Source organism: Grus americana, chromosome 6, assembly GCF_028858705.1.
Source record: "Grus americana isolate bGruAme1 chromosome 6, bGruAme1.mat, whole genome shotgun sequence".
NCBI lineage: Eukaryota > Metazoa > Chordata > Aves > Gruiformes > Gruidae > Grus > Grus americana.
The window spans coordinates 12,904,874-12,932,398 of NC_072857.1; the positions used below are offsets into that span (position 1 = coordinate 12,904,874).

Genomic DNA, 27,525 nt, shown 5'->3' on the forward strand with positions numbered 1-27,525 from the left:
TTATCATACTTTGTATGTCTCCAGCAGGAACAGTTTTTATTTTAGAGGAAAAGAGAAATGGCTCATTTGATGGAGATTAGCACGGACAAGCTTACTAATATTTGAAGACAATTTCTCTGTCTTACCTTTTTCTCTATTTCATATCCCACAGAGATTACCTCAGACTGCCGTTGTTAGTCACTGTTATTTATATAAAGATATGTAATGCGTTTGTGCTTGAGGGGTCGTCTGTAACGGGGTATGCAATTTCAGATTGTAGAGACTGGCAGGAATTACCGTGAAGAATTGCTTTCCAGTGACAGCTTTATCCTGCATGTAATATGTCATTGCGTGTGACTTTCAATTAATCATGCAATAACAAAACATTGCGTCTGGCGACAATGGTGTGTCCATTAATATCGAGAGTAAGTCTCAGCTTTACGAACACAAATGCTGCCGCGGTCCCCTGCCCACTCGTGCACTTTAATCAGTAAGTCTCAACCCAGAAGGAACATTTCTCTCTTCTCCTCTCCCCCATCATCCTCCATTGCGATCTATTAAGCTGCAATCCATAATGTCTCATGTCTCTGTAATGGTCTGATGGCATGTGGTTTTAAATGATTGCCTGAATTTGACTTTGTCTCACTCTGCTTTGACCTTGGTGTCTTCAGTGGCTTCCCCTCCCTGTTTTCAAATCGGGAGTGGGGAGGTGGGAGAGAAAATGGAAGACTGACAGAATGGACTTCGGAGATATTTCACAGGAGGTTTAATGTTGCTCTTTGAGGAAATGGGGGAGACGAGGTAAGAGAGAAACCATTACTGGAAGACAAAATGCAATGATTTGCAAATTTGCAGGAGAAAAGGCATCATGCTGTCAAGCATAACTGGCTCCATAGACTGAAGCCTGCAGTGTGCAGGACCTCATTGGTAAGCACAGTGGAAGCCTTGCAGTAATTCTTCCTCTTGCTCACTCTCCCATTTATAATAAGATTGCTAAGTAATATATCAATTTAAGTAAAACTCCCAAATCTCATTGTGTTTTACAGCTGTATCTATATCCTGAACGGAAACATAAAGAGGCACTTGGGTGCTCTGTGCTTGGGCTACAAAGACAGAGAGGCAGACACCCTGGTCCCAGCTACCAAGTGTGCATCCCTGTTATCATATCCAGCCAAATTCAGGAGTAGATTCTCACTCCACTGAAACCCTTGGATTTTTTCAGTTGATTTCTTTTGGGTTAGTATCGAGGTTTTACACCTTGTGCAACATAAATAGGAAGCCTGGTAGTAATTAGTGTCAATGCTTTTCTTTTTCCCCTAAGAAGGAGATGAACTTAATTTTTAAAAAGTACTTGGCTGGACAGTGTCAGAAGAATCTCCTGAGCATCCTGAGAGCTGGTTTACAGCAGAGCATTGGCATGTTACATGAAACAGAGGAAATTAATTTTTATATGTCTTCCCATGGATTAAAACTGTTTGCAAATGTGTGTCACATTTGACTGCTTGCCTTGAAAAATGCACGCTGAAAGAGGCGTTTGTGTTAGTCGTGGATTTTGGCAATGGTGTGTTGGGTGCGTTGGAGTACTTTCCCTTTGTGTAAATAAAAAGCAAAAGTCTTGGGGATTCTGAGGAATAACAACAACGTTTGTAGTTGCTTGGGAAGATCTTCATGCTTTGGCTTGCTGAATCTCCCTATTGTCCCTGAATTATCAGCCAGACAATAAAACAATAATTAATCAAGGGTTTATCTCAAACATGGTTATTCTGGGGTGAATGAAGTATTATACAGTGCCATACAAGGTTCTTATTCCCTCTGGGCAACGTGATTTCTGCCAGTTGGCAAGGGTATTGGTTTTGGTTCTTTAATTAAGGCTACCCCCATCTATCCTGCTGTATGAGCAGTGGATCTAACAAGGTGCTGAACTTGCTGAACTATAGAAAATAAAAGCACCTGCCCTGGCATGGACTTCAGGGCATTCAGTGCCACGGAAAGTGATCTCCTTGGTGATCCCTGGCAGATGCAAACCAGCACAGCTCCATAAAGCCATTTATTGCCAGGTGGGGGCCGTCTATTTACATCGGGCTTTTCCATCAGGTGAAGGCGGTTGGTGTATGTGTTAGGATCCAAATGCACACAGGGGAGGCCTCCAAGAAGGAGGGTTTGTAATCAATTTCTCATTCCCAAATTATTTTTCCAGGATCCCCACAGTATGGTGTTTGAGTAACAGAATAATTTCCTAGCTATTAAGTGCCTGAAAATCAGCAGTAATTAACTTAGCACAAATTCTTCTCTTCCTCTCCCTCCTCTTTGCTCAAAAAACCAAACAAACCCCCTTTCTCAGCAGAGGAGATGCAGATGGAAGCAGTCTCTTCCGCCTTACTGCAGTCGTGTACAGACTACATCTTTTTCACCCTTTTCAGTTCTGTGAGTAACATAATTGCTTTGTTATCCCTCAGGGGATTTGTAATATTAACATTGGTTAATGACATTAATTCAAGTTTTTACCATTAATAAAATGGCATTGCTTAAAATTAAGCATTACATTTCAATTAGTAGTCCATCGAAGACTTTAATAGTCTGGAGCATTAAAGTGATTTTTTTTTAAATTTCTTATTAATTTTTTATTGTATCATGCTAATTTCCAAAGAGTGATTGAAAGCCCAGCTGATCCAACGAACAACCCTATCTGCCATGTTTCTTGAGGGAACTTCTTTCTTTTATGACATTATGCAAAAAGGTCACATTTCCACAAAGCAGGAATCTGTTTCAGTCACCTCCTGAATTCATTATCATCCTTTTTACTTTTTAACATGAGGCACATGATATACAGGCACCCCAGGTGGACATGTTTAAATTAATCTAGTAATAATTGATTCAGAAGAGATTTGGAGGACAGAATTTGCATAAAAGCCATAATGAGAGCAAATCCTCCAAGGCCAGACTGAACAGCTAAGTCCCTGAATAACTTACATCTCCTAAACTAATTTGGTTATATATGCAGGATGAAGGTGTGGGGGCTGGAGCGCCATGTGATTGGAATTCATTACAAATAATTCATCTTCTCTGGAAAGCCTGGCCTTGGAGTGTATTAAAATGATATCAGCCCCCAAATGCTTGCTCAGACCCTGCCTCCTGAAAGATGACGACAAGGTTTCTGTCCAAGGGCTTGTTTGGGCTTTATAAAGCATTTCTGAGGAGGAGAGCTGGCACCCCGGGGCTGGGGTGTCTGCTGGCAGGCTGCTTCTCCCACCTGATGGGAGAAGATTCAGATGCCCAGTTTTGGCTGGACATCTGAATTTGTCAAAAACGTGAGTGTGGAGGATGATGCCAACTTTCAGTCCAGATATTTCTCCCTTCTATTCCAGCATGGAACTGCTTAGCTAAGTTGTAGGTCATAGGGTTTGTATCCTAGTGTCTTTGGGAATTTAGGGAGAGGGACACCTTACGGGATGGGGACTCTACTGTGTATTGTTTAGGTAAAGTAAATCTATGGACAGTGAAAATTACAACCTCAGTTCATTAAAAAAATGCAGCCAGGGGCTTTTTGAAGGTCACCTGACCTGCTTCACTTTCTCTTTGTCTAAATATTGTTTTTGAGAACAGCTCTGAAATGATGTTGCTGTGACCCAGCATAGTAATACCTGTGTTCTTAGGCTGGTGAGCTTCAGTTGGCAGGTAACACAGTACCATGCTCCTGGTATCAGAGAAATTGTGTAGGATGTTTGGAGGAAGAGGAAAATTCAGCTCAGCTTTTTCAGAAACTGTTGATCACCAGATATTTTTCAGGGGAAAATTGATGTCACTGTTTTCAGCAGATGAGGAATCAGTCCCATTTTGTTTACACACAGCAGTCAGTAATGATCTGTCATTTGTGAGCTGTATGTTTTCTGCACTGCTTACCTTCAGTGCTGTCCTGCAGCCAAGTAGCTCTGGGAAGAGCTGGTCTCCTCTATGGTATCCCAAGTGCAACGCAAGAGTTGGGGCAGACCAAAGCAGCCCTGCTGCTCCAATGAGGGGAAGAGTTAATAGAGCCCAACAGGTAACTGCTGCCACTAGAAATATGAGAAAATCTGGGCATGGCAGGAGAAAAAAGAGTCTGGCTGACAATTAGTATTTTCTCTGTTCAGATTTGGGGCATATGTAGGCTGTTTGAATGCCTTCTAGCCAAAGGTTTCCATATGATAAATGATGCTGTGCAGTGCCAAGAAGATGCTGCAGCAAAACGTATTCTTGTTTCCAAGCAGGCTGAAACTTGGAGTTTCAGCGATGCTTTACGCTTATTCTCCTAGAGTTACAGTTAAATTGTGAGTATGTGTTATGTGGTACCGGGTAGTCACAAATCTTTGACAAAAACAAACAAGCTGTGGTTTCTGTCTCCTGCATGGGCAAACATTAAAAGAAAAAGTTCTCATCCTGTTGTTGCCATGTAGCAGTAGAGGAAGGAGCTGCAGGGAGGGATGAGATGGGTTTGTGATGTGCAGCAACTGCCTTGGACCCCGGTGCATGGGGCTGCGTGAGTGATGCAGGAGTATTTGTGGGATGGAGCAGAATGGGGACAGGTGGCAGGAGCTGTAGCCCTGGAGCCAGCGCTGGAGGTTTTAAACTGGAAAACCAAGGCTCTAGGAAAGTCAAGCACATATGTTATGGCTGACTCTCAGGCAGGAGATTCATTGGTGTGATGATTTCATGGCTCAGTTTTCATCTGCTGGAGACTTGAATTCTGAGATTGCTTCGGGTCAAAGGAGAATTCAATGTTGGTTTTTTTTTTTTTAATTTCATCTTCTTACTGTTTTCCCAACTGTGTGGTCACAGGGTCACCATAGTGGCTGCTGCACAGTTTATCAGGATTGCCTATCAGCTTGACACAATCTGGGGACTGCAGTTGTCCCTGGCTTGCCCTCATGGTGCTGAAGAGAGAAACCTTGCAAGTTACCAACCTATATTAGGTGTGATACAATTTGGAACCATTGCTGCTTTCTTACTAAAAATCCTATGGGATGTCTCCACTAGGCCCTTTAATTAGAGTTGAATAAAAACCTAGTGTCAGTAAAATAACAGTATTCTAATAAGTCAAAAATTCAAGAACACTTATGGTTTTCACATTAAACTGTGAGACAAAAGAAAGCCCAGTACCAAAAGCATTTGGAAGAGTCAGGAGGAGTTTACTTTTCTTTCTGTCTCTATCAAAAAACTGTCTGCAGTTACTAGTGACTGGGTCAGAGTTGTGTCATGCCTCAGTTTCCCCAGCTGCAGTGTCACAGCTGCTGCGGGGAGGTGTGTGAGCAGGAACACCGTGTGTTTGGAAATCACTGCAAATAGAGGAGCGTCTCCAGACTGTCAGGCACCAAAGTGTGTTGGAATGACATTGGCTGCACAGTGTGGTGCTAGAGACTGTGGCTCTGCTAATTTGCACATTTACAAACCATTCCCACATTGTGCAGGGGAGCAACTTGAAGAAAAGCTGCTGCGTTAGTGTTTCTGCAACAGCTATAGGCTTAAGGCGTGGGTCAATGGGTTGAGTACCAAACCTCAAGCCAGAAAGAGCCCTTGCAGCCAGGTGACTATTTGCAGTAAGCCTGATGCTGAATCTACTGTACTTGCATTATATAGCTGATATGCATGCAAACAGCATGTCTGACACCTTGGATTTACAGCACCCACACAGAGGACTTTACATCACGAGTACAGCGAGAAAGGCAACTGAACTGCAAGGGATGCCGAGTCCTGGGCAGACTCCTCTGCTGCAGGCAGGGCCGATGGAATAGTTATTCTTGCTGTGTTGCTGCTGTCCCCTGAGCCCTGGGATGGCTCCTCTCTTGGGCTGTGTTACACTCATTCATCCTCTCCTTTCGATGGAGCATCCAGAGACTTTGACTGGGAGCCAGGAGCTCCTGATTTCTAATCTAGCTGCAGTAAACTTCGTGTCTGAATTGCAGTTGTGCTAAGTACTGTAGCATCCATTGCATTCTGCTGTTTTGTTAGTCTCTGCCTCCGTCTCTCTGTTTCACAGATGGAGCACATTGAAAAATAATTCCACAGTCAGTCCAGGTCCCAGAATTACCAAAAATATCTCCACTTTGATATCTTTGTTGACAGTCTCTCAGAGAGGCCATTCTGTGAACAGTAAATAGAAGGTCTTTCCATCCCCACTGTAGAGGTAGTCTTCTAGAGAACGGTGCAGGCATACCACCAGGAAATAAATGAGTGTAAGCCTTCATTGCCAAATATGATCTTTGGATAAACAGAAGACTTCAGACTCCAAGGCACCTTTTCACAAGCGCTAAATTCATACCCCAAACAAATGCTAACAAAACCTCTCATGACTTTATTATATGTAGCCAGTAAAAAAAAGATCTAGAGCCCTCTGGGGAGAGCCTCCTGAAGCACTTGGGGAGGCACTCAATGTGTGGTCAGGTTAGCACTATTCAAAGGCAAGTCTGAGTGTCAGCAGAGCAGGTATTTATTTATGCCCACTGGGTTTGGCAGAAACCCAGCAGTACGGTATATTTTGCTCTGTTACACAGGCTTTTATTGTTGAATCAGCTTTATTTAATGGGAGATTTCTATAATAGGTTCCTGTTCTGGAGGGCTTCCTCTAAAGGTGATGAAACAGTTCAGTTTCCAGGACCATGCAGCCACTGACTGCATTACTGAGGCCAAGTAACCGAGTGGTGGTTGATGGCTCATTGAGGGCTTACAGCAGTCCATAAAGAACTGGATTGACACCAACCAAATCATTTTGTACTGAGCCGTTATTAAGAGTTTTGTCTCTGTTACCTGATCTGATTGAGAACATCCCATCACATTTTGTGGGCTTGGTTTGGGACCTTGACCAGTCCTGGATGGGTTTGAACAGCAAACAGGAAGCGGTCTAGAAATAAAATGCCTGAAAATGCACTGTCAATCTTTTGTGGGATGTAGTCCTAAGAAGATCAAACTATAAACTATTACTATTCAGCTCCACTACAGGCTTCATGAGCCATGAACCTAACAGTATATTAGGTTAAACTGATTTCTCCTTTGCAAAGAGTTACCTGAATTATTTATATAGGTCTAGATAACAGAAAGGTTACAATAAAGTGACCTGTGTTGCAAGATCTCGGGTTTTTTTATTCCTGATACAAAGCTTACTGTGATACTGCAACCGGTGCCTTGGAGATTGTGCGAGGCAGGAGCTGTGAGAGTGGTCAGCATGGATCTCAAGCTTCTGCTTTGCTGCAGGAGAAGATATTACCTGCACACTCTTGCTATCCAGCCTCCTGCTGAACTGTAGGGTTTTTTAAAAGATAACCCTTGGATTATATGCATGAAAATGTGGTTCTGTCTTCCTGGGCTATTGTGAGAACGAGTTCAGTGTGAGGCTCATAGATGACGTTGTAGTGGAGGATACGGGAAGCTCTGAACAAAGTGGGCACATGAGAGCATGGTGTAAGCCAGCCAGAACAAAAACTGCAGCATGTAAGCCATTGGGAAATTAGAAGTGAGCTAGCTGATTCTTCAGAAGACTGTAGGGTGATTTAATTAAAGCAAAACAAGATCTCTTCACAGATTCTCATCTGAACAGCAGTTTGACCATTCCCATATGTTTGCCTCACAAGTATATAAATAAGAAAAGCTCGGTACGCAGGAGTTCAGTCTAAGGGTGTGCATGAGATCTGATGTCCGGGCACGCGAATGCAGCGTGCCATGTTTCGGCTGTGAGACAGACCCATGTCCCCAGCACAGGCACTGCTGAGGGCTGAGTGTAGGGATGTGGCCAGGGGCAGAGGGAAAAGCTGTGCCTTTTCTTCGATAGTGTGGAACGGCCCTTGGAGCCAGTCCGGTGGGACAAATTCCAGCTGGTGAGGGTGGGAGGGGAGGGCAAGGAGCGGTGGATGAATAAAGGACCTGTGGTTTTGTTGGCCTTGGAGTCCTCTGTTTTCTAGGGCAGAGCTGCCTGTGCCAGCCTGTCATAGCCGCGTTGCTGAGCTGTCTTGCTTTATAATGTTTATATTTATTTCCCTTATTCTTCCAGTACTTTTTTGAATACTTTATTGTCCACCTCTTTCCATTCCTGTTCTTCCCTCTGGTATCCCATTCTAATAAAATCATAACTGTGCCAATCACAAAAGATCCCGAACAGAAGAATTAATGCTTTTACAGGAGGTTCCTTTTTTAGTCTTTTTTAAAGGCATCTCTTTTCTTTAAAATGAAAGATGAAGCATTTTCTTTTATCCTTAAACTTTACTGTCACGTTTTATTAAGTCAAAATGATAGTTACAGTCAAAGGAAAGCAGGATATGAATTCCTGGTACAGCCATTTTTAAAGCATGCTTTGTTTTAAAGCCCTGAAGATTGATTGAAGGTATTTTTCTTTTAGACGTGGAGCTTTAGTCAAAAGGGGCCTGATCCGAGTTACCCTCTGTAAATCAGGATTAGTTCCCGTGAAATCAATGGAGTTACAATGATACAATACAGGGCGAGCTGGAAAAGACTCATGCCCTGAGAATGAATAAGGGAGGGACTGTGGGTGATCCCCTGAATGCTGCGCTTGTGCGAGGGGGTGAAGCCACAAGGCAAAGCAGAATTATACGCTGTCCCTATCGGGCTGCCATGAAAGGGACTGGGTGAGAAATGGGCATGTGGCAGTGGGTTTGTGCTTACGTGGGTGCTGTGGTTGCCAGTCTCAGCTTTGGGGATGCATTGAGTGTGTGCAGACCTCCTGCTTCACCCAGAAGGAGCAACTCTTTGCTCATCCCCTGCCGCCGCTACAGTCAGGGAGGCCCATGAGCTAAGAGAGCCTGATTTAAGAGACAAGAGGATGGTGGCAGAAGTGGTGCTCTACAAAATACTCTCGGGAGCATATTTCACCAGATCCAATGGAGCCTGAATTTGTTGACCTTTTTTTGGCAGAGGGCCAGAGGGATTCACTGTGCAGAGTAGGAGAGGGGAGAGAGATGCCCCATCACTGGGCCTTGGGAGTGTGCGGGGGCACAGAGGACAGGCTTTCATGAGGGAGAGGACAGATAAACTTGGACAGATAATCTTATTGGACATTTTTACCCTTTTTTTTTTTTTAATGTGTCTGCATTGTGTGAGTGTGTGTGGAATAGCTAAGGTGGTAAAAACACATCAAGATGAGCAAATAAAGAATTGAAACGATATGTCCTGTCTGAGATTTGAGTTTAACCAGGGATTTGAGCTCTTGTCTCTCATCTGCACTGAAACCTTGACAGCTGATTTCTTGAGCCCTAAGCCATTTTGAGCAGACTCTAATAAGAACAGCTCTTTTTATAGCATTTAACTGTATCTAAACAGCTTAACACTAGGACAAGTTCCAGCAGTGCAAACCACTGCTAGCCTGGACTGTGCTTGGGATGTGCACTGTTTTAGCAGTCTGGATTGAGGGCTGGTCCTAAGCACTGGTCATGCTCCAGCCCTCACAGTGAAAATCTGAAGCTTGGGCAAAACTGGAGGCTTGAGTTTGGCCATCTCCAGTAGAATTAAAACATTTACACTTTATAACTAGCTGCTGCACTCTCCCAGGCAGTTACTAGTCTGCTCTTGGCGTACAATTGACCTGCTCTTGCACATGGCACTGCTTCATATGCTGAGTATGTTTTTTTCAGAAATAAAGTTGCAGCAGCTGGGAATAGCAATTACTGAGTTAGAGTCTCTCAAAATATTGAGAAAAAATGAGCAAGGCAGCCTGGGAAGGGGCAGGTTGAAGGAGTAACCTTTTGCAATGCTATCCACTGTTCCAATATTGTTCAGCTGGTGCTCCAGGGCTCCGGCTTCTGTCGCCCTTGATCAAGCTGGCATTTACCCATTGACTCTGACTCCAGTAGACACCAATTCAGGGCTGCACATGACACTGATTTTGTTCAACTTGCAAGCACAAGAGCTCCACACATTTCATGGATGCCTTTGGATGTAGGAGATAGGGGACACAGGGAAGGATGCAAGTTTTTTGCAATGTTTCTTTTTCATCTTTGTTTGGTCATATATTACTTTCCACTTCACGTCAAGTTTGAAACCATGATTTTCATGCACACTTTGGATTTCCTTATGACAATAATGAAAAAGAAGATGGAACTTTACCCCAAATACTGGTTACAGCTTTCTAAGGAACACTGGAGTCTCTTGGACTGTGGTAAAATCTCCCAGGGAAAGTGGCAGAAATCCAGCTACTTGGCACATTTTACAACTAGTCCAGACAAAACACTAGTAAATGTACTCTTCTTTGGCACAGAATAGGCTGTGGGATGTTATGAAGCTTTCCAGTATGCAACTTTTTATCCAGTATGCAACATTTCATGACCCTGATGAGTGTGAAACTTGAATTTACTCATCTGCTGATTGTAGACCGCATGGGACCCTACTGTGCGTCTTTGATTTAAGAATTTTTTTTGTCTAGCTTGAGATTTGGATGCTTAGTACATGAGAATGGCCATACTGACTCAAACTAAAAGTCTGTCTAGTACCTTATTTCTAGGATTAGCCATTAATGGCTGCACTGGGAGGACTAGAGCATGCATAAAGTGAGATTTCAGTGGCTGTCTCTTCCAGTTTCCAGCAAGGATATCTGACAGTGAAGAAGTCCTTTTGCCTCTTGTGCATTTCCCACAACAACCATCTCCTATCTAAGGAAAGTTTGGCTTTGTCTCTTCTGGAACTTTAAGTGGATTCAAGAGCTATACAAAATGCACCTCCCTGGGGTTCACATCTCTGTGATTCACTTCTGGATCTGTACTGAAAAAAATGATCATTTAAACCAACAGCTGAAAACATAATCCGAAGCTTCATCATCAATAATTTCCGTTACAGCGTGACTTGCACAACATCTCCATCATCTGAGGTGCCACAGTACTCAGTGGTGTACGCCCTGCAGTATGCTTGTGCTTAATGACTAAATGCTGTGCTGGCCTTAGCTTTGAATGATTTCACATCTCTTACTTCTGCCAGTCCCATTTTTTAATTTAACATGATATTTGCTGTGTTTAAAAAAAACCCCTCCGTAGTGAAGTGCTGTAGAACCTCCTTTGGAGAACTGGAAGGGGATTTTATACATCACTGCATAAAATCTGCATGTATATGGGGCTGGAAAAAATGTGAAATGCTGTAATCTCTCACTCGCACTAGTTGGGAAACCAAGTCCCTAGAACTACCCCAAATCCTGAATGCCAACACTATTTTCAGTCAATGGTATGTAGCTGCTGCTAAGGAGGCACATAATGGATGCACTGGCAACTCATCTTTATGCCGGTGTTTTAAATCACAGAGAAATACAGACAAGAATAAAACATAGGCTCCATCTTTCAAACCAGCTGTCTCCCATTGCTGCTGTCCCTTGTAAGCAGTCCCTCGTTGCTCCTACAATGCCCAAAAACCTTTGCGAACTTCTAGCTCCTTGATATTGCAATATTGTCCCCTGCGTTGCAGTTCAGTCTATGCCATGAGCCTGTCATTGCGTACCAGTGCCTCATCTTATGAGCCCCCAGTCTGGCCTCTTCAGCTCACTGAAGGTGTTTTGGAGACTGCAAACAAAAATATAGAGGTATTGGGCACTGCGGGTGTTGACTGTTATGCTACCTTTATGAATCACTACACCTGCAGGAATTGAGAATCCTGTTATGTGTGACTTTAATCAGAATCAGCTTTATCACTAGATAAGATTTAAGAGTTGGAGACTTCATTTGTTTGAAAACACGTGTTTGCAATAATTGAAGAAAGTTACATAGGAAAATATAATATGCACATCAGTAAGATTAACTTTGGCAATGCAGATTTTCCTAAGCTGCAGCAGCATCTTGGGGAGCTTGTGGCATGGGCTAATTAATCCTCCATCCCCTGTCTCAGGCCTGGTAGGCCCAGGGGAGTTTTTAGAGCTATATCTTTTCTGCTGCGATTGTTAAAAACTGCTCACGTAGAAGAGGCATGACTTTCCCCTCTCCTAGCCTGAGTGAGTGCTCCTCCTCTTTAGGTGTGCCTCAGCTCTTGTGACTGGGAGCTATAGCATCCCATGATAATATAGGCAATTGACTCACTTCTCACTATTCTCCCCATTAAGCTCTTTTAATTTTTATGTTACCTTAATTAGCACTTTAGTGGCAACACCTTTAAATTGTCTTTTCTTGTTTCAAGACATTTAAAACAGCAGTAGTAAAATGTATAAATCTCCTGTTAGAACAGTATTAATTGCACGTGTGTTCTGGTGATGACTGATGTTGGCCTTTCCTTAGTGATCTCTTGAATGTAGCATGACATTTAAACATGGACACGTCATGAAACTGAGGAATGAGCTGTCCACACTGGGGGACACATTTACATCTGGAGTGTTTGAGATTTCATGCTGTCAGTGCTGGCCGTTGCACTCTGGCTGCTGTATAAGGACATATACCCCAAAGGTACACAGATACGTATTTAGGGAGCTGTGCACTTCCCTTCTCTTTGAAGTCAGAAAGTTAGAAGCCCAAATACAGTTATAAATTGAGTCTTGTCTTTTCTTTCTTTCTTTCTTTCTTTCTTTCTTTCTTTCTTTCTTTCTTTCTTTCTTTCTTTCTTTCTTTCTTTTATGCTGTTTGTGGAATATTATGTTGTGTACTTAGCACAAGTGGGGTTGGGATGAAAGGGGAACCTCCACCCTTCTCTACCCATGTTACACACTCTGGATAAGCATTTGTCTTTCTGAAAGTGGAATTACTTGTATTTCAGGTATCCTCCCTGGGCCTACCTTGGAAGCTAGATTTGCAGCCGCCCTTCAGTCATGGTTGTTTCAAGATTAAAGGCCATTTCCCTGTCATTGCCAAGCCTTTTTCTTCTTGCTTTTCATCTCTCGGCATCACAGAATGTACCTGAATACTCTGAAACTGAACATCAGCAATGTGTCAGGAAAGAACACCCCACAATTGCTTTTGAAGGTAAGAGCTTCTATTCCTGTTTCAAGTTCCAGTAGGATGATCCATTTTGAAGTCCTTGCTGGTGGTGTTATGGATGATGGTTTAGTCTGTGCTGTTTTCCTTACACCTGTGATCCACAGGCCAGTGCAAGTGGCCTGATGAATCATATTCCCTTTGATGCTTTACAGTGTTTTAACTCTGAGGTTTCACCACAGTCACTTAATTCAGGCAGTTTTGGGACTGCTGGTCTAAGAATCTCCATTCTCAATTCTGCTACAGGCTCCCTGTAATCTTGTGCCACACTGAAACTGTGTTTCCTTTTCTCTAACTGGATTCAGTAATGCTTATATACCTCACCTGGCTGGCTGGATCCAGACACTTAATAAGTGAAAAGTGATAGAGAATTTGGACGTACTTGAATGCAAGAGAAGTAAATTGTTTTAAAATTGCAGGGAGTGGCTGCCTTTTTGTTCGTTGCTTTTGTTTGTTTGTTTTGTTCTTGTTATGTATGTATCACCTGTGTTAGTAGTTTTTCTTTCATCTGGGCATTTAACTTGACATGGTCTTAAGAATGTGAGAGGGGACCTTTTTGTGTTGCCATGGGCAATCCTTTTACTGTTCTTTTATAACATGGAATTTCTCTTGTCCTTATCCCAGTTGGATTTTCCATGAGTGTACATTTACTCCTAAATTGCTGTCTGTCCAATCTGTCCATCTTACCCACCTGACAGTAAGATCATTATATTGGCACCACCATTATTTCTGAATTCACCCAGATGAGTGTGTTAAGCTCCGGGTGCCAGCATCGTCAGCTGCTGAATCTCCTTGCTAAAAATGGTTTCCTCCTAAATGTTGAAATATCGATTTTGGTTCCCATTTAAGGCTTTGCAATGCATCTCCAGTTACATTCTTCACTAAAGGCAATTAAGTACCTTGCAATATGTCTCTAGTTAGGTTCTTTGCTAAAGGCAATTTACTTGTGGTTTTGTGACCTTTGAGATAGGGTTTCCAGGAAGAAAGTAGTCAAAGGCTTCCTTGCTGACCTTTCAGGGTTCTTCTAGAGAGCTTTACTCTTCTTCACAGAGGAGGAAACTGTCTCTTAGTTTGGAAAGTGTAAGAGATTTCTTGTCTGTTTCCCATTATCTATGTTTTAAAGGTTTAAGTGGATTAAAGTAAATTAGCAAAATCTTTAAGACTACATGATATGGCAAGCTCTAACCTTGCTCGGGTGGAATGGGTAAATAAGCCTTGATTTTAATTGCTAAATAAGTCTAACCATCTGGTTAACTGGGGAGGGGTGAAAGGAGAAACGCTTGTGGCTAAAAACATGGTGTAACTCAGATAGTTAAACTGATAATACAATAATGAGGATGTTATAGGTAAAGAAAAAAGTGTGCACTCTTTCTATTAACCAGGAGCACCCAACTTTGAGTTTACAGAGGATGTGTTTGTGGGATCCAGCACTGAGATAAATCATTCTGCAGGGAATATTAGAGCCCTGATTCCTGATGTTGAGGAATTGTTGGGCATTTTTGGCACTCAGTATGAGTGCTTCTCTGCAGAAGTGATGGCTACGTAAACATGCTCATAATCTGCCAGTTTGCTTTGTTTTAATCAGGCATGAATTTTTCACAGAAAAAAAAATATCTCCTCCCCTTTCACTGCTCTTGTTCCCTCTCTCTCGTTAATGATACAGGGCAAAAACTGGTATGAGTTAATTAGAACTTGACAATTACACAAAAGAAATAAAGATTAAAATTGCAGACCCATCAAGAAAATGACCCAGATTATCATTTGGGTCTTAAACCCAAGATAGAGTCACAGTTATTGTTTCTTCTCAGCACCTCTTTCCTCGTGATTGTTCATGATACAGTTTAATCCTGTATTTTCTACTGCAAAGCTCAGCTGGAAAATACACGGGAATAAAATTAAAGGCACCTTATTTCCACTGCAGATACTATTTAAGTTCTGTGGAAGACGGCTTGCACCTCCAAAAACACAGCTCTGTTCATAATGTAATTTACCTTAAAGCTATACCCTGTTCTGATGCCAGCATAAGCAGGTTTAGGCTGCAAGGAGAGACAAGCAGGGGAATCTACATCTTACGTGCTGTTCCAAATTGCTCTGAGGATGTCTCTGCTCAGCAGTGTGGCTCATGGGCTTCCTGTGGGTCTCCAAATACATCGTCCCATGGATCGCAACCTGCTATACAATGGGAACATCAAGCCAACGACAGGAAGAGTGACCCCAGGAGCAGCTCTGCTGATGTTCCTGCTGCCAGGGGAGAGGATTATGTTACAGCAGCAATTTTCAGTGGATGGGCTGTAATAGTAAGGCCCCAGACCATCCAGTCATACAGGATGCATTAATTTACTGCCAGAATGAACACGTTAACAAAACAGTTTATGTTACAAAGGGGTTGAGTAGCTTATTTTCACAATCTTGCTAGTCAGGCTTCCCATTGCAAAATAAATGGGATGCTGTAACATGTTTTGTGTTCTCCAGTCATCGGTTTCCACCTTGCTTATGCTCAGGCTCTCTTTTTATTGTACTTTTCCTCCAGATTACGATATTCTTAACATCCAGTTGGCTGGATAATATCCTTGTCATGGAAGAATCCAAGTAAAATTCCTGTCTACTTTTTAACTTATTTCCTGAGAAATTCTGTATTTGCTATGCCTCATCTCTTGCTTATTGTATCTCATTCACACTAGTCAACTGTCCATTTGAATTGCTATCTCTTTGTATTGTTATGGGAGGGGTAAGAAAGAGAGAATACAGTACATGACTTCCTCGTTTAAGCAGAAAGGAGTCTACATGTAAATGCTTTTACTTTAGCTGTGTTCGGACCTGAAGAAATGCTGTTTCCTTACAGAGTCCATTCCCCAAACCACCTGCCATTACTTGTGACCTAGACAAAATGGTCCAGACAAGTTGAGGGACCTAAATTCTGGTCCTAAATGTGCTTATTTTACATGCTTAAGATATACCTTGCACTGTCAGGAGAGATGGGGCCTGGGAAGGGGCTGTGGGCTGAATGATTTGTCCTAGCAGACTGTAGAGATCGTGAGGAACAGGTGAAGAATTTGTGCTGTGAGCACCGTCCTGTGTGTTTGCACAGTACCAAACTAACACAACGGTGCCCAGATTTCCCTGGGGCTTATAAATGATGCTCATTGTATAGTTCACCAACAATAATAATGTACCCAGTTTGGGCTTTTCATAATTAGATTGTTCTACTCTGTGCTTATAGGAAATCCAGTTAAAGTTTGATTTCCCTTGTTAGATCAATAAGAAAATCATCTTTTACTTCCCAGGAGGTTGTTTCTGGTGTCGTATTACCTGTTTGGCTGTGAGTGGGTAGCTACATTAAGGATCTTGCATGCTTGTTTGTTTGTCAGTGAGTTGAGAAATTAGTGAAACAAGTCAGGTATATCCTTAGTGCATCCTTTCTTATTTATACATGCACGTACACATGTGTCCAGGTCCTGTTTCACTAAACAGTATGTCATCTCAGCACAGCTCCACTGTGGATCACTCTGGTAAGCCAAACACCGGAGAAACTGTTTCTAGTTCTTGTTAGTCATGCTCATCTTTCCTGTCTTTTCTATATGTATCTTATAACCAATATGTCGGTCCCTGTATTTGCCATACTGTCCTGGTTCTTAGCAGTACCCTCCATTGTTATACAGCTGTTTCTTAGACGTAAAACACCTTTGCTATTAATTAAAGACATTTGGAGCTCCTTTGTAACATGCCCCTTGGGAAAGCCAGAAACATCTTCTGCCATGGCAATACTACGTAAGATTTGTTATTTTGAGAGCCACGACTGATGTGGATATATGTTTGTAATGGATGCAGAGTGTTTGGTTTCAGCTTGTTTACCAAGGAAGTGCTTGAAAGTTTGCAAACTCATCTGTGTTATATGAATCACTTGGATGTTCACAACTTAACTGGAAATGAGTTGTAGACAGGTTTCCACTTGCATTTGCTACCATCATTTACTTCTCATTAGTTTTATCCATTAAATCACTATGCTCAGGAAAAAGTGTGATAGACTTCCCAGGTTTTTCTCTGTTTTGTCTCCCTGGGCTTTCTCCCCTGGGTCATGGCAGTTAGCGTAAGCTGGAAGAACATCCTTTGTCCCTGCTTTAATAGTTGCAGCCTGTCTTCATCCATAAAACCACCTCAGCTGATCCCATACTGAAGTATAGGAGAGAGGTGGACTTCATTAAATAGCTTATATCCCAGATCTTCTGAGGACTGCAGGTCTCAGCTGTGCAGACTGTGTCATCGTGGCTGGTGTGAGTTCTCAGTGTGCAGCATTTAAACCCATTATCTAATCCTCAGTCTTTCCTAGATGCAGACAAGTTGCTCTGTCTGTTGCCTCAGGTTTTCAAAATGAATTAGTTTGGGAGTGTTTAAATCTGGGATTTTACTTCAGACTGTCTGTAATTATTACCTCCTACCGGATGAATGTGATTCAGGTTGCTTGAATATAGCTTCCTATATATTTTCTCAATATTTTCTTTCTTTAAACAACATTTTATTGAAACGTGGCCAGCTTCAAACACTGGAATCTGTGGGGAGCAGTTAAGTGTTCGCTTGTTGTATTGAAAGCAAAAGCTGTTTTAACTTTGTGGGCTGAAGGATAATAGGGTATGATTTATTTCTTTTGAAGGTTCTTGACATTTTACCAAACACCCCTACTATTGTTGAATTGGTCACTAATACATTATTCCCTTTACTGTATATTGATGGGAAAAAAGCCCATTAGCATCCATCAACTCCAAAGGCCAGCTAGGAAAGCCCCTTAGGAAATTCTGATAAAGATTTACGCTTTTCTTGAGCAAGTGAGATTTTGACAATCCAAACCAAAATTTTAGTTAACGAAGGATGCAGATTGTGGGGTGAAGTATGAGAGATACATCTGGCTAAACATCAAAGGGAAGGCAAAATCCATTATGGGAGAATTGTCTTCTAGCTCATAGCCTTGCTGCCCTTGAATCTCCATACAGGGAGTCCAAACATTAACTAATGATGGAGTGTTGACCAGAAGCTGGTGACATCCTGTAGGTGCTACAGAGTATTTGACCTTCAGTGCATTTTAGTATAGATTTCGTTTCCATTAAGCAAGCGTTGTGGCAATTTCTTTTTAATCTTGAAAAATGGAACTGTGGCAAATAAAGCTGATATTTTCTTCTTTAGGGTTGATTTAGAATTTGTTTGAAAATTGTGACTAATAAAGCCATAAATAGACAGTAGTTAGGGAAGTAATTTGCTCTCAGGCAAAACTTCTGAAAATCACACCCAACAGCTCTCAATATATTTTTATTCCATAATAATAATTATAAAAATAATGATGCTAGTTCTTTGACACTTCCCCATTAATGGTGTCCAAGGCACTTCACGAATGGTTGGAATGAGATTTGATTGAAAAAATTATTCGGTGTGCTGTTCTTTGGGGCCTAAAGAAGAAAACGTGTCTTGGAAGAGCGCTCTTCATTCACAAAATGCTTTAGACAGAGCGAATCATGACAAGCAGGAGAGAAAAGGAAGACCTTGCAGTGAAGCTTCAGGAAGCAAAGTGGTTGAGTAACTCTTACATATTGGCGTGAGGGAAGGCAAAACTTTAAAGAGGTACGATAGCTCAGCTGAAGGAGCAGTCTCTGACCATGAGTGGTGGTGATGATGAGAGGGAGGGCATGCTCAGCAGCAGGACTGAGGCGGGCTCACGATGTGTAGAAACAGGTACTCAGAAGGTCACCAGCATAGTATGCATGGACCAAGGCTGTGAAGAACTCTGGTCAACAGCAGAGTAGCTTATTTATATTTTCCAGAGGTACTGCTGGTGTAACTGGGGCTAACAGCAGCAACTAACAGCAGCATGTGCGTGGTCCTTTCTTTGGCACAGTGGTTGGATTGAGAACATAGAAGTGGGCTGCCTCTTTTCAGATCCCAGGCAGCACCTCAGAGAAAGGAAACAGGGTGGAAAGCAAAGCAAAGTGCTTTTCTTATTTTTCTGTGGTTCAGTGCAAACAAAGACTTGCCTTATGGAGACCTCATTCTCAATTTTAAAGTTCACTTAGCATAGTCCCCTAACTGAGTAAGTTTATGAGCCAGTGGTATGGCAGACCTCATTTATTTAGCACATCTGCTTCTGATGTTAATATATCCCATTCTCCTAAAACCTTCCATTCAAGGATGTCATTATGCTTTGACAAAGTTCACTTTAATACTAGCAATCTCATAAGAAATATTCTTGTTTAATCATGCAGGGTTCACCCTGGAAAGCCACAAACAGTCTCAGCTCAGGCAAGCACTTCGTATGTACTTACCTTGAAGTCAGTGGGATTGTGTGGGATTCAAACTAAGCGTATGCTTATGTCCTGAGCTAGGCCACAGGCAAAGTGCACAGCACTGAAACATCAAGTCTGTAAATGGAAACCCTAGCATATAACTTTGTTTCTAGAGAGTTCTGCTATCATAAGTCCAACTGGCCAACTTGTTCCTCTAACATGGCTGAACCAAGTGGTTAAGAAATCCAACATGTTCCTGGGCTTAGTATAGGATTAGCTGGATGAAAGTCCGTGATCTGCAATACACAGTAGACTGTTAGAGGTTTTTATGATCATTTCTAGCTTTGGGAAGTGCAAATAAAATCCTGAAGAAACTCTTGTGCTTTGGCTTAAAAAGCTCTGACTTCATAGATCATCCATTCTTTCCTTTTTATAACATTGGATGATTTTTAGAATGTATTTTAATGGAAGTGCTTGAGCTGCAAAATTTGGATTTGTATTTTATACATGGGGGTTGCTCTGTTTTACAGCACATTAATAAAAGAGGTGGAGGTCATGGGTGAAATGTAGTCTTTGATAATCCTTTACTATTATTAGCCAGCTTCCAATTTAAAACCACTGATCCTTATGAGAACAGGTTCATTTCAAAAGTCTTTCAGGATTTTACAGCCTCTGCTCCTATTCATTGGTGTAACTGACTCATGGTGGGACCTTTGTCCACAGAAGACAGGAATTCTCATAGGCCTGGCTGGCTAAAAAGTACAAATTGTGCATTTGATTTGGTATCTCCAGTTCAGTCTCTGGTGAGCCAGCAAAGAGGGTCAACTTCTCTTTCAGATGTTCATCAAAATCAGATGCATCTGCTTCTGTGGCAGATCTGGGTACCTGCAGGTGAAATTCACGGAGAGTTTAGCCATGCTTTTTCTGCTCCCTCCTGCATTCTCACTAGTGAAAACAGTTGTCCTGAATCTTGCACCATCTCTGCTGGCACAAGTGGCTGGTGTGGACACGTAACTAAGAATAACAAAAATAAAAATTGCCTCCAGATGTGGAGGAGGCAAATTGAATGATGGTTGAGCAATGACAAAGGAGTGTTTTTTCCATCAGACTGAAGTGGCTGTAGGAGCCAAGATGCAGCTTGCTTTCCTGTCTGAATAAAAGGATTATACTGATTGGAATGTCATAGGAAGCTGCAAGTGATGCATGAGCACTCACCTTATCTTTCACAGCAAGGGAGATTGTGTGACAGCTGCAGGGCTTGTCTCAGTAAACAATGGATCGCAACACTTAAACACTCTGCAACATCCTTAAGAAAACAAGAAAGCTTTGTCAACAGTGGGGCTGTGTGTGGCCAATTTTCAGAAGGTGGTGGTGGGGCACAGGGCTATGGCTGCATGACACTGTGCAGTGCCATGTGGGGTAGCAGGCAAGGAGGGTTGTTGAGGAGGGGAGATAGCATTAGGGTAGTTTGCCCCATTTGGTAGCCTGCTGAGGAAAGCCAAATCCATTCTTTCCATGAAGTCTTGTGCTGTGTAGACACACACCTTTGGTTCTGTTGATCTCAGCTGTGGCAAACAGACATGCTCATGACTCATGGATGTGCATCCTTATCCTACACTCTTGCAGCATTGTGGTGTCTCCTCTTGCTCTTGATAGGCCGTTGCCAGTGAGGATCTGCAATGCTGTATGTTGAGTAACCATCCCTGGAGGTACTTAAAAGATGTGTAGATGTGACGCTTAGGGACATGGTTTAGTGGTGGAATTGGCAGTGTTAGGTTTACATTTGTACTCAATGATGTTAAAGGTCTTTCCCAACCTAAACGATTCTATGATTGTATGACTCTACGTTAGTTTCAGTTTGAGGTCTTGTGGGGGTCTGAGCAATAAGAGCTGTGCTGAAGAGGGAAGAGCCTCTCTCATGTTTCATGATTTCTTTCCCAATCTCCCGGCCTGAGGCCTGGGGACTCACAGAGTGGAATTCTCCTGGCTCTCCTCTGGGGCAGGTTTTGATTGAGCTTCTGCCTGCCTTTCACCATGTGCAAATAGGAACCCAAGTGAAACACAGAATGGGCCAAGACTGGCCTCTCTGATGAAGCAGAAATGCTGAAGAACTGTAGAAATGCGCAGAACTGGGAATGTGACTCACAGTCCTTTGATCTCCTTCCTTGGGGGGCCCCCCAGGACAACTTAACAACACACTGTCCCATACTGGGAGTGAGCACTAATTCATGCTTATTATCCGGTGTTTTCTTTATCTGGGGTTCTTCCTGATAGACTGGAGTGTTTTGCCAGCTGCTCCATATTAATAATAAAAAAGTAAATAAACAAGCAGTCATAATTGGACTTTTGCAAAATTTAGGTTTGGACTAAGTTCTTTTTTCTCCATATTGAAACAATTTAGCAACACTTGTTTTGAAGAAATGATTAAAATTTAGGAAACAAAGAGTCAAGATGCTCGGTATACATTAGCAACAGTTAGTGCCTCCTGTACATTGTGTGCTTTACAGATAATTAGGCCTTGATGAACTAGCCAGTATCCCTAAACCCATATAACAATTGGATGCACTGAGACACTAGTTTCATGATTTGCCTAAGTCAGCGAGGACTTCAATGTCAGTGCCATTGGGCACTTGGGACCATGCCTACATCTCCAGATGTCATTTCTGTCTTGGGATGGAAGAAGCTCAGCAAGGTCAGTTTAAGGAGGAGCTGTAGGCAGTGAAGGGAGAGATGCAAAATCATCTGGATTTGACATAACTTTAAATGATAACATGTCTAGATTACTATGATTATTGTGATTGCTATGGCTCTGTGAAGGTATGACCTGGGTCTTTGGTTCTTTTTTTTTTTCCCCTCAAAGTGGTAAAGAGCAGAGCCTTTTCTTCCATCTCCTTCCTTTCCTTGGTAGCTGAGAGATGAGACTATTCCCTCTTTCATGATACCAAGAAAGAAAAAGTCTTATTCTTTCTTCTTCCAGTCATCTCCTATCCATGTGTTCTTGGACAGGCTGGAGAGGAACATTAGCAACTCTTTTGCTTCTTGGATCTCATTGAAAGGGAATGGCTCACTGCAAGCAGCTATCACAGTGACTCTAAGGCCACTCATGGGTTAGCTCATTGTTTCTCTCATCTGAGGAGGAGCTTCGTAGTTGGCCAAGATGGGAAGAATTGATTGAGTGGGCAGGAAATGAGGTAGAAACATGGCTGGAAGGTGAAGACTGCTAGAAAAGAAAGCAGGAGTGGGAGGGGAGGTGAATGTGGGGTCAGAGGGGTAAACTGAGTGAAACCATGAAAATGAGACAGCTGGAAGAACATCCGAGTTGGATTTGGGTATTGAGGGGAGAGAAAAGGAAACTGCTTGTTTGGCCCATTTTGTAGAAGGCATTGTACTCTGCCAACAGCCTTCTGAGTCCTCATATCTATGAGTGGAGATCAGAGATTTAAGAAGGCAATGAAGCTAGAAATTGCAGCAGTTGGGATGAGGACATATTTAATATAGAATTAAATATTTCAACGGATCAGGTTAAAGAAAGAGAGAATACCAGTAATGAGGTGGAGGTGGTGATGGGAAGACAAGACAGCAGGGTGATATGTATGTGTAGGAGGACTTTTGGGGTAAAGCCAACTTGAGTTTTTTGGCCTCATGAGTAAAGTTGAGCTCTGAGTGCTGACACATTTGTTTGCTCAGCTCTGCTCGTGCAGCAAAAGATTTCTCCTTTCCCTGATAAATTTGCTGAATTGTGGAGTGGTTTTGTGTAGTGGAGGCTACTTTTACATCTCAGCACAGGGTAGAAGTGAAAGTTTTCTTCCAAAAACTATTGCACTAACCTGTGGTGTGACCTACAACAGAGAGCTCAAATTTAAAATGAGGTTGATATTACAATATGATTCATTGTCAGTCTAATAAAAATAACACTGTAAGTAGCCTTTAACTTCTGTGCATCCGTGGGCATGTCCACACTTGCTGTGTTTGAGAAGACAGGTGGTGGCATGAGTAGCTATCAACCTTCTGATCTTTGGTTACAGCCTTGCTTGCTTTGTCTCTGATGGGTTCTGGTCAGTGGCCCACACAGAATGGAAACTGTGGCCTCAGTCTACTTCGCGACAAATAATCTGAATACTGAGGATAACTGTAGCAGAGGATGGTTTGAGATGGTAGGTCTGATTCTGAAAAGGGGACATTTCATCAGCCTATACCAAGAAGACAGCCTGAGACCTTATGTTATGTTACAAAGTTATTTGCATCTGTTAGTCACTGTTGCGATCCAACACCAAGTGTCCTCCAGGCTAGTGGGTGGTTTGAAAAAGATTTAAGTGGTTGAGTACTTGCACACTGGAGTATCTGCCAGTCACTAAACATGATTTGCCCTGTGCCAGGGCTGAAGCAAACCAAAAGGAGAGGAGACTGTACAGTTCAGAAGTCATGGCTGTCATCTGGGCCTCCCCATGAATGCTGAAATACTCACACACAGTATTTAAACACACCACAAACTAGTAGGCTGAGTTAAAAGAACTTATAAGAGACTATAACAAGGCAGTAAGGGAAGTACTCAATGTGTGGCCAAGTTAACGCTGAACAAAAGTAGGTTTGAATATCTGCAGAACAGGTATTTATTTATTCCCATTGAGTTTGGCAGGCCCCCAGTCCTATATGAATGCTCTACTTCATTGCACAAGCCTTTACTGTTGAATCAGCTTATTTTACAGGGGCTTTATGTAATGTATGTGGTTCAGGTTGTATTTTCTGGAATGGGGTCCCTCTGAATCTTCCTTCTTGTTCAACTTTCCTAACTTCCTCCCTTAAGGTCTTTTTATGATATCTTTTAAGCTTTTCTGTGCAATCCTAGGATAGGAGCATGGTTAGATAGGAGCATGGTTACTCTGTATATGTGGGTATACCCTTGTTTTGCACAAAGAATCCTTGGTCCTGTTTAGTTTAGTTTCTTTTGCTCCAGACTAGGAAATCCATGCTGAGAATTACTCCAGAAGAGATGTTCTTGAGTAACACAGTGGTTAGCCTTGCTCTGTGCACCTAGCAATAGCTTTGCAGTTTCAAGGCATGGGCATTTAACCTCTCTGCTCTTGCGTGGTGTGTGCTGGATGCACAAAGCTGTTACAGCCTGCTGGAGATGGGAGCTACAAGTGGGATTAAGTGAGATGAAGCAGTAAATGCTGTCCTTCAGACAGGGAAGTCTCAGCTCAGTGTTTACATACTTCTTTCCTCCAAAACACACAGTGTAAGGGTGAGGTGGGGAGCAGCTGGTTTTGAGGAGATGAAGGCTCAAGTATTATCAGGTTTACCACATCTTTAGAAGCTGATCCAAAACCCATCAAGCTCAGTGGAAAACCGCCAATGATTTGAAGAGCCTCTGGATCAGGCCCTTAAACCCAGCTCCTGCAATTTGGCACGCCGTCCTCTGTGCAGCTGACTAATCCTCATCCCAGTCCTGTACTCTTGGGAAGCCAGTGCAGGGCAGTGTGCTAGCAGGCTGCAGGGACCACCCTCCAAAATGGCAGAGGGCCTCTTTTCACCTTGTCTTATGCATGCATAATAGCCTGAGCACAGCTGTGTCTGCAGACTTACATTTCCTGCAGAGCTTTGTCGTCTTTGCAGCTGGATACCTGAACCACCTTGAGCTTTGGAGGGACTTGCAGAGCCTTAGAGGCTCTGAATCAGATGTCTGGCGATAGACGGTGTTGGAAACTATTAAACTTTTGTTCGTTGGTCCTCATGTGGAGGAAGTGAGAGCATGGATCTTTAACCCCCTGGAAATGATTAGAGATGAGAAGCACAAAGGAGGCCTTGATGAACATTTTGCCCCTAAGCCATGTGGTTCCTTGCTTTCCGGCTCCTGCTGCCGACATGCAAAGCCAAGGCCTTGGTTTTTAATTTTTCATGCTGTTTTTAAACAGATACTTTTGCAAATGTAAACATGTCCCAGCACTGAAGGTTTCCAGCCAAATTAAAGAGTCAGTACTGGAAAAATCAGCCTTCTGAGAAAGGTCAAATACAAGCAAACGCTGGAGTTCATTGGGTCCATATGTGTAAACTTCAGCTAATATGGGATAGACCCAGGGCAGCACTTACCTTGCAGAACTGAGCTAGCTTCAAAATGAAAGGCTGGAACTGTCTTTAGGGATGCCTGTGGTCTGAACAGTAGATTTGAATGCATCCAGTGAAAAAAGACCCATGAACTGACTCTTGGTTGCATTTCCACTCCACTTTATCCCTTCCTTCTTAACAGGAAGAAAGAAGGTTGGGAAGGAAAATGTCCCATTTGGCATTAATTCTGACAACTCACATTTAGACATTCTTAGCTGGGACCATGCTGGGTTTAATAATCTCCAACTACATGCCTATAAAAGCTTAATTTTGCTATGAGGATGCATGCCTTGCAGCCTTTAATTTAATAACCGGGAAGGGTTTCTTTATAAGTTGTACCACCTGCAGTAGTAATAGAAATCAAGACACTGCCTGTTATTTCTTGGGCTTGATTGACATTTCAGCCAACATGGAAAGATTCAAGCCACCTACTGCCTTTAATTTTTTTTTTAATTATTTTTACCTGTAATTTGTCAGAGCTTGCCATTAAAAGGAAGAACTGATGAGTGTACCTCTCTGATGAGTGTACCTCTCTGATGAGTGTACTTCTGAAGTGAGGAGCATTTGCTTAGAGCAGCAGATGAAGAAATATTCTTCTTGCCACTGCACTGTAATAGTGGGCTAGTTAGTAGGAAAGAGTTGGTAGAAGAGGAGGTAAAATGACAAGAGAAATTACGGCCTAAAAGCAGGATCCTTAAAAGGTATCATCATTATATAGCAATCCCCTAATCCCACCCCCGTCAGCCAACAGAAATGCCAGGAGATCTGCAGTACATGTCAGCCGGCTAACCGGCCTGAAAGGTGTTATTGTTGCAGGTTCTGCTGCTTGGCTCAAAATGTCTCTGCAGCTAAAGAGCTACAGGAAAAGACGACAGAGCCCCATTAGTTAGGAGAGTGCCAGAGGTGAAACTGTGGTGCCTCCCTGGTGCTAGTACATCATTAAGGGTCCCAGAGGAGTGTAGGCGGTGGAGATGCTTGAAGGTTAGATGAGCTGAGTTATTCCTTAACTCATGCCTTTTCATTGAAGAGCAGAGGAGGTACACGTGTTGTGTGTGGTTACACAGTGTGACAGGGATGCTGAGAAAGGCTGGAAGCCTCCAGCTCCTGTCGACAGGGTTTTTAGAGTGTGGGGATGGAGGTCTCATTGTCAGAGAGGCCCTGGCAGCATCCAGTTAGATGAGGCATGAGACCAGGCCTGATGGTGTCCCCTACCAGCCGATGGTGAGGGCACTTAGGAGCTGTTATGAAACATGGTGGTGTTCAGAGCAGAGGCAGAAGCTCCACAACAAGATTCTGCTTTGGAAAGGGAGGCAGGACAAGTGGGGTGTAGGGACTTTTATAACTGTTTTCTTAAGGTTTTGATAACTGAAGAGCTTGATTAGGTTTCATCCATCCCTGAAGGGAGAAGGGACTTGAAATTTCTCAACAAGTATCTGCACATCTGTAATCCTACAAAGCATGCCAAGGTGCCAAAGGCCTTAATGAGAGTCCTCATCAACATTGTCATCTCACCCCTGTGGAAAGGGGAACTAATGCCTACAACAAAACATTCCAACCTGGCTGCCTTCAGTAAGACGTCTCAATTTATCATTGGGGATATAAAATGACACTGGAGCATGTTTTTTCAGAGCTCTTTTGGACTGGTCTGAACTGCATCATTATTGTTATGAGTCATCAGGTCATTGGCCTGTGTATTGGTGTCTTGTTGGCATGAGGCCAGAAGATATTACCTTTCATGTTGAGCCTACTGCATCTTCAACATCCAGTCCTTGAATGAGGCAAGGTTACTTGTCAACAGGTCACAGCGGGATTACAATATACTGATTTGGTCTCATTTGTGCCTTGCTCCCTCAGGTATTTGGTATTCTCCATGTATTTAACAGCCAGAGTAGTTAACAGTTGAAATAAATTCCCAAGAGAAGTCCTCGCACTAAAGTTGGATGACTTTCTGAAAGATGTGTATGAATCTATCCCCAGTTATTTTGTGCAATAAAAATGTAAGGTGAGAGACTGAAATTCTGCGATCTGTGATACTCACAAGGTCAAAGTTGGTAAATATATTGAAAGCTGGGATTCTGCAAATGCCTTAGAGTCATACCTGAGAGTACCCTAAAAATAGTGATTCAGCTTTTTCTTTAAACAGGTATATTTTTTATTACATCAGGACTATCCGCCCTGGATCTCTCAGCTGATGTTGTGTTAATAGGTGTAGCTTCTGGAAGACCTCTGTCTCCACAAGCATAGCATAGCCAAATCTATTGCTTGGC

General features: G+C 42.6%; 1 protein-coding gene across 7 annotated transcripts in view; it reads left to right on the plus strand.

Moving 5' to 3' along the window:
• Positions 1-27,525, plus strand: part of SEMA5B (semaphorin 5B) — a 279,436-nt gene that overhangs the window by 125,735 nt on the left and 126,176 nt on the right. For all 7 annotated transcript variants that reach the window (XM_054829587.1, XM_054829586.1, XM_054829589.1 and 4 more), the window contains one exon: positions 12,673-12,878. In XM_054829587.1, coding sequence (XP_054685562.1) covers positions 12,725-12,878 — 154 coding nt within the window. In that variant the 5' untranslated portion in view covers positions 12,673-12,724. The remainder of the gene's footprint in view (positions 1-12,672; positions 12,879-27,525) is intronic.